The sequence below is a fragment of the Salvelinus sp. IW2-2015 genome, linkage group LG37 (assembly GCF_002910315.2).
Source record: "Salvelinus sp. IW2-2015 linkage group LG37, ASM291031v2, whole genome shotgun sequence".
Taxonomy (NCBI): Eukaryota; Metazoa; Chordata; class Actinopteri; order Salmoniformes; family Salmonidae; genus Salvelinus; species Salvelinus sp. IW2-2015.
Genome location: NC_036876.1, coordinates 5,349,113 through 5,361,109, shown reverse-complemented (window position 1 = coordinate 5,361,109; position 11,997 = coordinate 5,349,113). Strand labels below are relative to the sequence as shown.

The 11,997-nt window shown below is 41.2% G+C and overlaps 1 protein-coding gene across 1 annotated transcript in view; it reads right to left on the bottom strand.

The window, feature by feature from the left end:
- The window catches only part of LOC111960167 (kin of IRRE-like protein 1), a 56,313-nt gene that overhangs the window by 23,523 nt on the left and 20,793 nt on the right, over window positions 1–11,997 (bottom strand). Inside the window, exon 2 of the mRNA XM_023982065.2 lies at window positions 798–1,023. Coding sequence (XP_023837833.1) covers window positions 798–1,023 — 226 coding nt within the window. The remainder of the gene's footprint in view (window positions 1–797; window positions 1,024–11,997) is intronic.

Here is an 11,997-nt window from a genome sequence, read left to right as displayed (position 1 = left end):
GAGGGAGAGAGGCAGGGTGAGAGAGAGCGAGGGAGAAAGGGAGAGAGGGAGCGTGTGTATGATGGAACCAGTGTTCATTCACATGTTTCTATTTAAAAGCTTTGGCTTGAAGCACTGAACCATTACAGTATCAATATGATTGAAAGAGAGGGAGACAAAGAGAGAGAGAGAAAGAGGGAGAGAGAGAGAGAGAGAGAGAGAGAGGGAAAGGAATGGTGAGGGGACAGACGAAGAGGAGCAGCAGAGGAAGGGAGGGAGAGAGAAATGAGAGAGGGTTTGAGGGAAAGCAGAGACAAAGAGAGGGAAGAAGAGCGAGTGTGAAGGAGAGGAAAAGAGCAGCAGAGGGGGGAGAGGGGGAGAGAGGGAGGGAGAATGAAGAATGAGTGAGGGGTTGAACAGAGGCAAAGAGAGAGAGAGAGAGAGAAGGGGAGATAGAGGGAGAAAGAGGGAATGAAGCAGGAAAAGAAAGAATGTGAGAAAAGCAATGAGTTTACATTTATTTAAATTTTTAACAAGCCTTATTTCTTACAGTTAGGGGAGATAGAACATGTGTGTTTGTGACAGAGATAGGTATAGGTATAGAGAAATAGATAGACAGATAGAGAGAGAGCCTGACATAGAGAAAGAAAGAGAGAGACAAAGAGGGAGAGAGACAAAGAGAAAGAGAGAGAAAGAGGGGGAGGGTAGAGATAGAAAGAGGGGGAGAGGTGGTAGAGAAAAGGTAAACACCACAACAGCACAACACGATTGAATGACAGAGAGGGCGATATACAGAGAGGCCTTTTAAGCAGGGCGACTAGAAATGATGGGTGTTGGGTGTTGTTGGGTGTTGTCGGGGGGGGATGGGGGGTCTTAGAGTTGTTGTAGTCTCACCCCTGAGGTCCTCTCCGATGCCCAGGGCCAGTCCATCCTTGGTCCACTGCACAATGCCCGAGTAGTTAAACACAACACAGGACAGAATCACCCTCTGGCCCAGCACCACCGACTGGTCCGCTGGCTCCTGGGAGAAACGCGCTGTCCACACTGGGGTAGGAGAAAGAGGGAGGGAGGAAGGGAAAGGGGGAGCGAGAGGGAGAGAGATGGGGGAGCGAGAGAGAAGGGTGCATAAGCATCAATACAAACCTATAACATCACATTTTGTTACAAGCCCACAGCTGTGTTGTTGTTAGATTGTTGTTACAGTACATACATACAGCGTCATTATACACAAACTGAGAATAAACTGTTTAAAGGGGCCATGTAGGGACAGAGAGGTGSATTTCACTCATTGGAGTTTTTGTGGTAAAATTAGTAGCTAGGCCTAAAAAGTTAAATTGTTCTTCATCTACTACGATCTACCATTTATGATGGTGTGTTTGATATGGTATCTCGTTCTCCTTCAACTGAAGAYAAGGATAACTAGTTGGAGATCGAGGGAGCATTAAGACATCGAGACATAGAAAGATTAGGAAAATAGTGAGAAAAAGATTTCAACAATGGAGAGAGAGAGATAGAGGGGGAACGAGGGAGTGAGACTTGAGCTGACTCAGGAGGAGAAGAGAGGAGAAGAGAGATAGATCAAACCCTTACGATTTAACCCATCGAGTCTCACCCCATCTCCCAGTCCCTCATGGCTTCCCTTTTCTTAAACCTCTCTTTCTATCTTTGTCTTGCCCTCTCTTTCTTTCTCTTTCTYTCTCTCTCCATTCCTCCCTACAGTATGAGTCATCTCCCAGGCTTCCTCTCTCTCTCTCTCTCTCTCATGTCTAACTACAGTACATGTCATTGTCTCTACTCCACAGGGCTGTTCCAGCTCTACTGAGAGCCATCATAGTTCTTTCTGCAATGTAAACCTGTACTGTATTCATCTGATAAAGTGTTGTGACTGCTTGTCCAATATGAAAAAAGTTTTGTTCCATGGTACATAATGACATACGCTGTAATTAAACTGCTCATCAAGACCGCTACACAATGAGAGACTGACAGTCCAAGTCAGATTTATGTCGAGCAGTCTTTTGGTTGTGTTGTTTTGTTTCTCTTGTCCATCTCTCTCCTTCTCCCTCTGAATGTACCGTATACATACAGTGTAATGTACTGTTTTCTTGACTGGACTGGTAAACAATGAAAGAATGGCAATCGAATTGCATTTCTGTCTCACTTATCTGTGATGTTTCTCCCCTCCCTCTGTCTCGCTCTCTCTGAATGTGTATAGTTTTTATTAACGTATACATGAAATAACACATATGAAATCATGAAGTAACCAAAAAAGTGTTAAACAAATCAAAATATATTTTAGATTCTTCAAAGTAGCCACCCTTTGCCTTGATGACAGATTTGCACACTCTTGGCATTCTCTCAACCAGCTTCACCTGGAATTATTTTCCAACAGCACTCCATCAATCTCGTTCTTGGTCAAATAGCCCATACACAGCCTGGAGGTGTGTTGGGTCATTGTTATGTAGAAAAACAAATGATTGTCCCACTAAGTGCAAACCAGACGGGATGTCGTTTCGCTACAGAATGCTGTGGTAGCCATGCTGGTTAAATGTGCCTTGAATTCTAAATAAATCACTGACAGTATCACCAGCAAAGCACCCCCACATCATCACACCTACTCCTCCCTGCTTCACGGTGGGAACCACACATGAAGAGATCATGCGTTCACCTACTCTGCGTCTCACAAAGACACGGCAGTTGGAACCAAAAATCTCAAATTTGGACTCATCAGACCAAAGGACAAATTTCCACCGATCTAATGCCCATTGCTCGTGTTTCTTGGCCCAAGCAAGTCTCTTCTTCTTATTGGTGTCCTTTAGTAGTGTTTTTTTGGCAGCAATTCAACCATGAAGGTCTGATTCACACAGTCTCCTCTGAACAGTTGATGTTGAGATGTGTCTGTTACTTGAACTCTGTGAAGCATTTATTTAGGCTGCAATCTGAGGTGCAGTTAACTCTAATGAACTTATCCTCTGCAGCAGAGGTAACTCTGGGTCTTTTTTCCCCGTGGCTGTCCTCATGATAGCCAGTTTCATCATAGCGCTTGATGGGTTTTGCGACTGCAATTCAGTTCTTGAAATGTTCCGCATTGACTGACCTTCATGTCTTAAAGTAATGATGGACTGTCGTTTCTCTTTGCTTATTTGAGCTGTTCTTGCCATAATATGGACTTGGTCTTTTACCAAATAAGGCTATCTTCTGTATACCACCCTGAACCTTGTCACAACACTGATTGGCTCAAACGCATTAAGAAGGAACGAAACTCCACAAATGAACTTTTAACAAGGCACACCTGTTAATTGAAATGCATTCCAGGTGAGGACCTCACTACCTAACTGGTCAGGGCCCAAAAGGTGACACTTTTTTGTTGTTGCACTGAAACATGCAAATAAAAGAAGAAAGCAATCCAATGTTATTTGTTGCCTAAACTTTACTGCAAATGACACTTTTGAGAAAAAACAATACACTAATATTGCAGTTAGCCATGACAACCTTTATAATAGAACACTTGTTACCATGACAACCTTTATAATAGAACACTTGTTACCATGACAGCCTTTATAATAGAATACAAGCCGTGTTCGCATGACAGCCTTTCTAATAGATACACTTGTTACCATGACAGACCCTTTATAAAGAAACACATTGTTTACCTATGACAACCTTTAATAATAGAACACTTGTTTACTATGACAGCCTTTAATAAAGAACACTTGTTACGTAATGGACAGCCTTTATAATAGACACCCTTGTACGCGATGAAAGCCTTATAATTAGAAACGCTTGTTACCGATGAACAGCCTTTATCATAGAACACGTGTTACGATTGACAGCCTTTATACATCAGAACATCACTAACATCGTTTGGATTCAAGCCTCAATTCTACATTACAACTATATGAGCACGTACCTCACCCACTCCGCACCACTTCTACACCATCACGCACACACTGCCCTACCACGACGTTCCTCCCATACACTCGAGAACCTGCTCTACCCCTCCCGCACTGCACCACGCTTCTCATCCACTCGCACCCGGCTCTCTACATCGCACAGCTCTCTCAATCACGACGCAAGTGCTTCACATGAAGGCTTTATAATCAGCCTAACACCTTGTTACATCGACCAGCTTTATAAAAAGAACGCTTGTTTACCAATGAACACCCTTTATAATAGAACACTTGTTACCACATGACAGCCTTTATAATAGAAAACTTGTTACCATGACAGCCTTTATATAATAGAACACTTGTTACCATCGACAGCCTTTATAATAGAACACGTTGTTACCATGACACGCGTTTATAATATAACACTTGTTACCATGACAACCTTTATAATAGAACACTTGTTACCATGACAGCTTTATAATATAGAACACTTGTTCCCATGACAGCCTTTATAATAGAACACTTGTTACCATGACAGCCTTTATAATAGACGCTTGTTACCCATGACAGCCTTTATAATAGAAGCACTTGTTACCATGACAGCCTTTATAATAGAAAGCTTTTCCATGAACAGCCTTTATAATAGAACACTTGTTACGCCATGACAGCCTTTATTAAATAGAACCACTTGTTACCATGACAGCCTTTAATAATAGAACACTTTGTTACCATGACAGCCTTTTAATAGAACTTGTTACCATGACAGCCTTTTAATAGAACGCTTGTTACCATGACAGCCTTTATAAATAGAACGACTTGTTACATGACAGCCTTTATAAATAGAACACTTGTTACCATGACGCTTTATAATAGAACACGTGTTACCCATGACAGCTTTATAATAAACACTTGTTACCATGACAGCCTTTATAATAGAAACTTGTTACCATGACAGCCTTTATAATGAACACGTTTACCATGACAGCGTTTATAATAAACATTGTTACCATGACACCTTTTAATAATAGAACACTTGTTACCATGACAAGCCTTTATAATAGAACCACTTGTTACCATGACAGCCTTTATAATAGAACACTTGTTACCATGACAGCTTTATATAGTAAACACTTGTTACCTCATGACAGCCTTTTAATAGAACACTTGTTACCATGACAGCCTTTATAATAGAACACTTACCATGACACGTTTATAATACAACACTTGTTACCATGACAGCCTTTATAATAGAACACTTGTTACCATGACAGCCTTTATAATAGAACACTTGTTACCAATGACAGCCTTTAATAATAGAACGCTTGTTACCATGCAGCCTTTATAATAGAACGCTTGTTACCATGACAGCCTTTATAATAGAAACACTTGTTACCATGACAGCCTTTATATAAGACACCTTGTTACCATGACAGCCTTTATAATAGAAACTTGTTACCATATGACAGCCTTTAAATAGAACGCTTGTTACCATGAACAGCCTTTATAATAGAAGCTTGTTACCATGACAGCCTTTATAATAGAACACTTGTTACCTATGACAGCCTTTATAATAGAACACTGTTACCTATGACAGCCTTTAAATAGAACATGCTTATTACATGACAGCCTTTATAATAGAACACTTGTTACCAATGACAGCCTTTATAATAGAAACACTTGTTACCATGACAGCCTTTATAATAGAACATCTTGTTTCCGTCATGACCAGCCTTTATAATAGAACGCTTGTTACCATGACAGCCTTTATAATAGAACACTTGTGGCCACAAACATCTAAATATTGCACTTGGGAAAACCACATCTTAAAAGTAGAAAATAGAATGAAACAAACAGACATTCTATTTTTGCTCTATTATAGTGGCCACTACAGTAGACATCGATCAAGACACAAGGCGACGTGTGCAAAAAATAACGTTCACGTGGAGTAAAAAATATATAATCTCCCCTCACTCACACAAGTGTTACTGGTCGTGTTTCAACACAACAAATACAATATATTTGGGCTACACATTATTTACATTGTACACTTTCTGCCTGTGGACGTCTGTTCTACAATGTACCAGCAAGTGAGAAAGAGGGAGAAGTGTGATGCTGTTCCTTTCACCTCTATAATGGCATCCAGCTTAAGTCAGGCCCAGCTCCAGCTCACTTCATCCTGAAATCCACGTTGTTTAACAAGCAACGCCTCATTTTCAACTAATTCTTCTCATTCTGAAAATTAACCCACCTACTGGAGAGGGAAACATTAGTTCACAGATAGTAGTTTAGTTCGTTAGATAGTTAACATTGTGTCTCCAGATATTGCCAGGTCCAGGGAAGCAACTAACACATTATAACTGGAGGAACGGCAAGGAGTCGTATACCAGTTAATACTATAGAGAATTGGTTAGGTTACTAATGTTAGCTGTCTGACTTCATTTTCAAGCTAATTTTCACACCATAAACTCAATTATTTGATCAGATAAGTTGGCTAATGTTCCTCAACATTTCTCTGACTAGCTACGGAGAATTCGATCCAGCTAGCAAGATACTTAACAATGCCAATACTTGTTCCACCACACTTTCTGCCTCACCTCAAACTTTCCAAATGCCAGTTGTTTTTTGGTTAGAGCTCATGAAGTACGCTTCATCACTTTCTCACCCCTTGTCTCCGTGGTCAGGCTTCTCAACTAACGTTACCGTTTCGTTATCGTTCAGTGGACGCGCTGCTGTAACTGACAAGCTGCCTTTCCAGAGCACTCGCTGATGCTGTAACTAGTAAGTTGGTTGTCTCTTCTCTCTTCAGTCGCATGCTGCGCTGCATTCTGTTGTTACGTGAATGATTGGCTGAGCCTTGGATACAGCCAGTATTGCTCCAAACGTGCATCACTCGTTTGCTTACAGCCAGTAGTGATTCCAACTTTTCTCATCGGATCAACACGAATCATGTAGGTCACCTACTTTGGATTCAAAACGGCGAATTTCACCGAAAGGTGACTAGTTTGCATCCCTTCATGAAGCTGGTTGAGAGAATGCCAAGAGTGTGCAAAGCTGTAATCAAGGCAAAGTGTGGCTACTTTGAAGAATCTCAAATATAAAATATTTTGATTTGTTTAACACTTTTTTGGTTACTACATGATTCCATATGTGTTCTTTCATAGTTTTGATGTCTTCACTTCACTAGAAAATAGTAAAAATAAAGAAAAAACCTGGAATGAGTAGGTGTGTCCAAACTTTTGACTGGTACTGTATATACATTACCGTTCAAAAGTTTGGGGTCACTTAGAAATGTCCTTGTTTTTGAAAGAAAAGCAAATTTTTGGTCCATTAAAATAACATCTCAAATTGATCAGAAATACAGTGTAGACATTGTTAATGTTGTAAATGACTATTGTAGCTGGAAACGGCAAATTTTTATAGAAAGAGGAGTGGGAGGCCCRTTGAGGACTTGTGAGGCGTCTGTTTGTCAAACTAGACACTCTAATGTACTTGTCCTCTTGCTCAGTTGTGCACCGGGGCCTCCCACTCCTCTTTCTATTCTGGTTAGWGCCAGTTTGCACTGTTCTGTGAAGGGAGTAGTACACAGCTGTCACGAGTTCTACCGAAGGTGGCTCCTCTCCCTGTTCGGGCGGCGCTCGGCGGTCTACTAGCCATCACCGATCCCTTTTTCCTTTTCTGTTTGTTTTGTCTCCTTTTGGTTCAACACCCTGGTGTTTTCATTGCGTTACATGTTCTGGTGGGTTCTAATATACCTGGTACCCTGTTGCACACTGCCTAGGTTTGTGCGGGATTAGGCTGTTCATTGTGATGTGCTCGGTTGGATTTACCGTTATTTGTTTTTCCACGGTTACGTAAGTGTATGATTGAGTGTCGGAACTGTGTTTGTCTCCTCCGTGCGTTTGCACGGGTTCTCTGTACAGAGCGGGCGTCGTCCTTTTCGATTTGTGCCATTCAGTGTTGGTGGACTGTGCTTATAAAACACGCCTCTCAGACATCCCTGCTCTCCTGCGCCTGACTCCTACACCTATCACCTAGACGCACCCTTATATCACAACAGCGTCGTACCGAGATCTTCAGTTTATATGGCAATTTCTCGCATGGAATAGCCTTCATTCACTACAGAACAAGCATAGAACTGACGAGTTTCAGAAGAAAGGTCTTATGTTTCTAGCCATTTTGAGCCTGTAATCAGAAGCCCGCAAATGCTGATGCCCCAGATACTCAACTAGTCTAAAGGACAGTTTTTATTGCTTCTTTAATCAGAACAACAGTTTTTCAGCTATGCTAACATAATTGCAAAAGGGTTTTCTAATGATCAATTAGCCTTTTAAAAATTATAACACTTGGATTAGCTAACACAACGTGCCATTGGAACACCAGGAGTGATGGTTGCTGATAATGTCCTCCTGTACGCCTATGTTGGCAGTTTCCAGCTACAATAGTCATTTACAACATTAACAATGTCTACACTGTATTTCTGAACAATTTAATGTTATTTTAATGGACAGAAATACATCTGTTTTTCTTTTCAAAAACAAGGACATTTCTAAGTGACCCCAAACTTTTGAACAGTAGTGTCTATATTTACAGTTGAAGTCGGAAAGTTTATATACACCTTAGCCAAATACATTAAACTCAGTTTTCACAATTCCTGACATTTAAATCCTAGTAAAAATTCCCTGTCTTAGGTCACTTAGGATCACCACTTTATTTTAAGAATGTGGATGTCAGAATAAATAGCAGAGAGAATGATTTATTTCATATTTTATTTCTTTCATCACATTCCCAGTGGGGTCAGAAGCTTACATACACTCAATTTAGTTGGCAGCATTCCTTTAAATTGTTTTCAGCTTGGTTCAAAACATTACGGGTTAGCCTTCCACAAGCTTCCCCAAAAATAAGTTGGGTGAATTTTGGCCCATTCCACCTGACAGAGCTCGGTGTAACTGAACTTAAGTTTTTATAGGCCTCCTTGCTCACACACGCTTTTTCAGTTCTGCCCACAAATTTTCTATAGGATTGAAGTCAGGGCTTTGCTTTGTGATGGCCACTTCAATACCTTGACTTTGTTGTCCTTAAGCCATTTTGCCCAAACTTTGGAAGTATGCTTGCGGTCATTGTCCATTTGGAAGAACGCCATTTGTGACCAAGCTTTAACTTCCTGACTGATGTCTTGAGATGTTGCTTCAATATATCCACATAATTTTCCTGCCTCATGATGCCATCTATTTTGTGAAGTGTGCACCAGTCCCTCCTGCAGACAAAGCACCCCCACAACTGATGCTGCCAACCACACGTGCTTCACGTTTGGAATGGTGTTTTCGCGTTTGCAAGCCTCCCCCTTTTTCCTCCAAACATAACAATGGTAGTCATATGGCCAAACAGTTTTATTTTGTTTCATCAGACCAGAGACATTCTCCAAAAAGTACGATCTTGTTGTCCCCATGTGCAGTTGCAAACCATAGTCTGGCTTTTTTTTTATGGCGGTTTTGGAGCAGTGACTTCTTCCTTGCTGAGCCGGCTTTCAGGTTATGTCGATATAGGACTCGTTTTTACCTGTGGATATAGATTACTTTTGCCACCTGTTTCCTCCCAGCATCTTCAGAAGGTCCTTTGCTGTTGTTCTGGATTCATGCACTTTTCACACCAAAGTCCGTTCATCTCTAGGGAGACAGAACGCGTCTCCTTCCTGAGCGGGTATGCACGGCTGCGTGCGGTCCCATTCGGTGTTGGTATACTTGCGTACTATTGTTGTACAGATGAACTTAGTAATTTCAGGCGGTTTGGAAAATGGTCCCAAGGATGAACCAGATGTGTGGAGGTCAACATTTTTTTTCTGAGGTCTTTTTCTGAGGTCACTGAGTTTGAAGGTAGGCCTTGAGTTGCATACAATACACCCACAAGGGTACCACCTCCAATTGATTCAAATTATGTTCAATTAGCCTATGAGAAGCTTCTAAAGCCATGACATAATTTTCTGGAATTTTCCAAGCTGTTAAAAGCACAGTCACACTGCAGCTGCTATCGTAAACTTCTGACCCACTGGAATTCTGATACAGTGAAATAATCTGTTTGTAAACAATTGTTGGAAAAATTACTTGTGTCATGCATTAAGTAGACGTCCTAACYGACTTGCTAAAACTATAGTTTGTYAACAAGAAATGTGTGGAGTGGTTGAAAACGAGTTTTAATGACTCCAACCTAAGTGAACGTAAACTTCCGACTTCAACTGTMCATACATATATACTGTTGTATATGCCATGTTTTCATACTGCTTTCTTGATAAACAATGAAAAAATGACACTTATTGTTTCTCTCTCTCTTTCTCACGATGTCTTTCTGAATGTACTATATACTATACATACATAATATATGTATATACTATATGTTCTTTACCCATACTGCTTTCTATTTYGGKGGTCCTCCTCCTCCTCCTCTTCTGGTTGGAGGGGGTTTAGAGCCACACTGTCACAACCAATTTATCACATTAAATATCAGTCCTCTAGCACTTTCACTCTCTCTCCCCAGTTTCCTCTCTCTCTTGCTCTCTGAACCCTCCAGCGTTCCTCTGTAGGTCCTCATCTCTCTCACTTTCTTAACAACTGGCATATGCCTGCTCATCCCTCCATGACCCCAAGTCTGTCTCTCTAACTCCCTCCAATTCTCTTTCTTTCTATCTCATGTGTGGGCATACTGTACCCCCTCCAAACCTGATTGAATGTGTGTGATTCGAGGAGGTAGCCTACAGTATGCCTGATATCATGAMAAACACAGTCATGTGTAAAAAATGTCCCGGACAATAATAGCAATGGCTTCTGACAGAAGCAGAACATAAACGATTCCAAAGAGAAAGAACATGTTCATTCAAACAATGTGCATTTGTATGTCTAGCATAGGCCTACTACAAGTAAATCACAGATGAAAATAGAATAGAAAAGAGCAGTGGTCCTAGACTTGAGCCCTGTGGCACACCACATTAAAGAAAAGGCTGCTTCGAAAGTGACAATATCAATGTGATCCACCATTAGTCCAAATGTAAGCCATGGGATGACTACAAATACCTCTAAATTAGGCTCTTATCCAGTCAGATCAAATCAACGTAGCTCGCTAGAAATACTATCTGATCTGTTAACCTCCTCTGACCACTGAGTATAAGGCTAGAACTAAGGACCAAACAGCCCCAGGGCAGACGAGGCATCACTCCCTCTACCTTAAACACCACTGGACAAGATATTCCCTTCACTGTCATCCAAGAAACCACAAACAAGATCCACACTGGGACTATGGGGAGGATATTTCAATAGCTTGACAATGAGAGCACACAATACCTTCCCAGGTAATGCTAGGCCTACATTAGGGGCAAACTGAAAATACGGTCCATATCATACCATAAACCATATCAATATGTTATATGCTCTGTGTATGGCCATACTACTTACTCATATAATTCTTCAATATGTGTGTGTGTCTGAGTAGGAGACAATGAGAAAAAAAGCTAGCGTTCAGGGGTTTTTTGTGACCATGTCTTTGTGCGGTCAGGGTACTCGGAGTCTCTCGATGGTATCTGGGGATCACTGACTCAAGGAAATCAGGACACTCTAAATTTGTCACTGCAGCATAACCACATAATGGAAGAATACAAGAGCTTCTCTCTCTCTCTTCTGTCTTTTCTTTATTCCTATCTACCTCTCTCTCTCTCTCTCTCGTCGTCTCTCTTCTTCTCTCTTCTGTCTTTCTTCCTATCTACCTCTCTTCTCTCCCTCTCTCTCTCTCTCTCTCTCTCTCTTCTGTCTTTCTTCCTATCTACCTCTCCTCTCTCTCTTGTCTTTCTTCCTATCTACCTCTCTCTCTCTCTCTCTCTTCTGTCTTTCTTTCTTCCTATCTACCTCTCTCTCTCTCTCTGTCTTTTCTTTCTTCCTATCTACCTCTTCTCTCTCTCTCTCTTCTCTCTCTCCTTCTTCTCTCTCTCTCTCTCTCCTCTCTCTCTCTCTCTCTTTCTCTCTCTTCTGTCTTTCTTCCTATCTACCCTCTCTCTCTCTCTCTTCTGTCTTTTCTTTTCTTCCTATCTACCCTCTCTCTCTGCACTCTTTCTATAGCTTTTTTTCTCATTGTCTCCTACTCAGACACACAC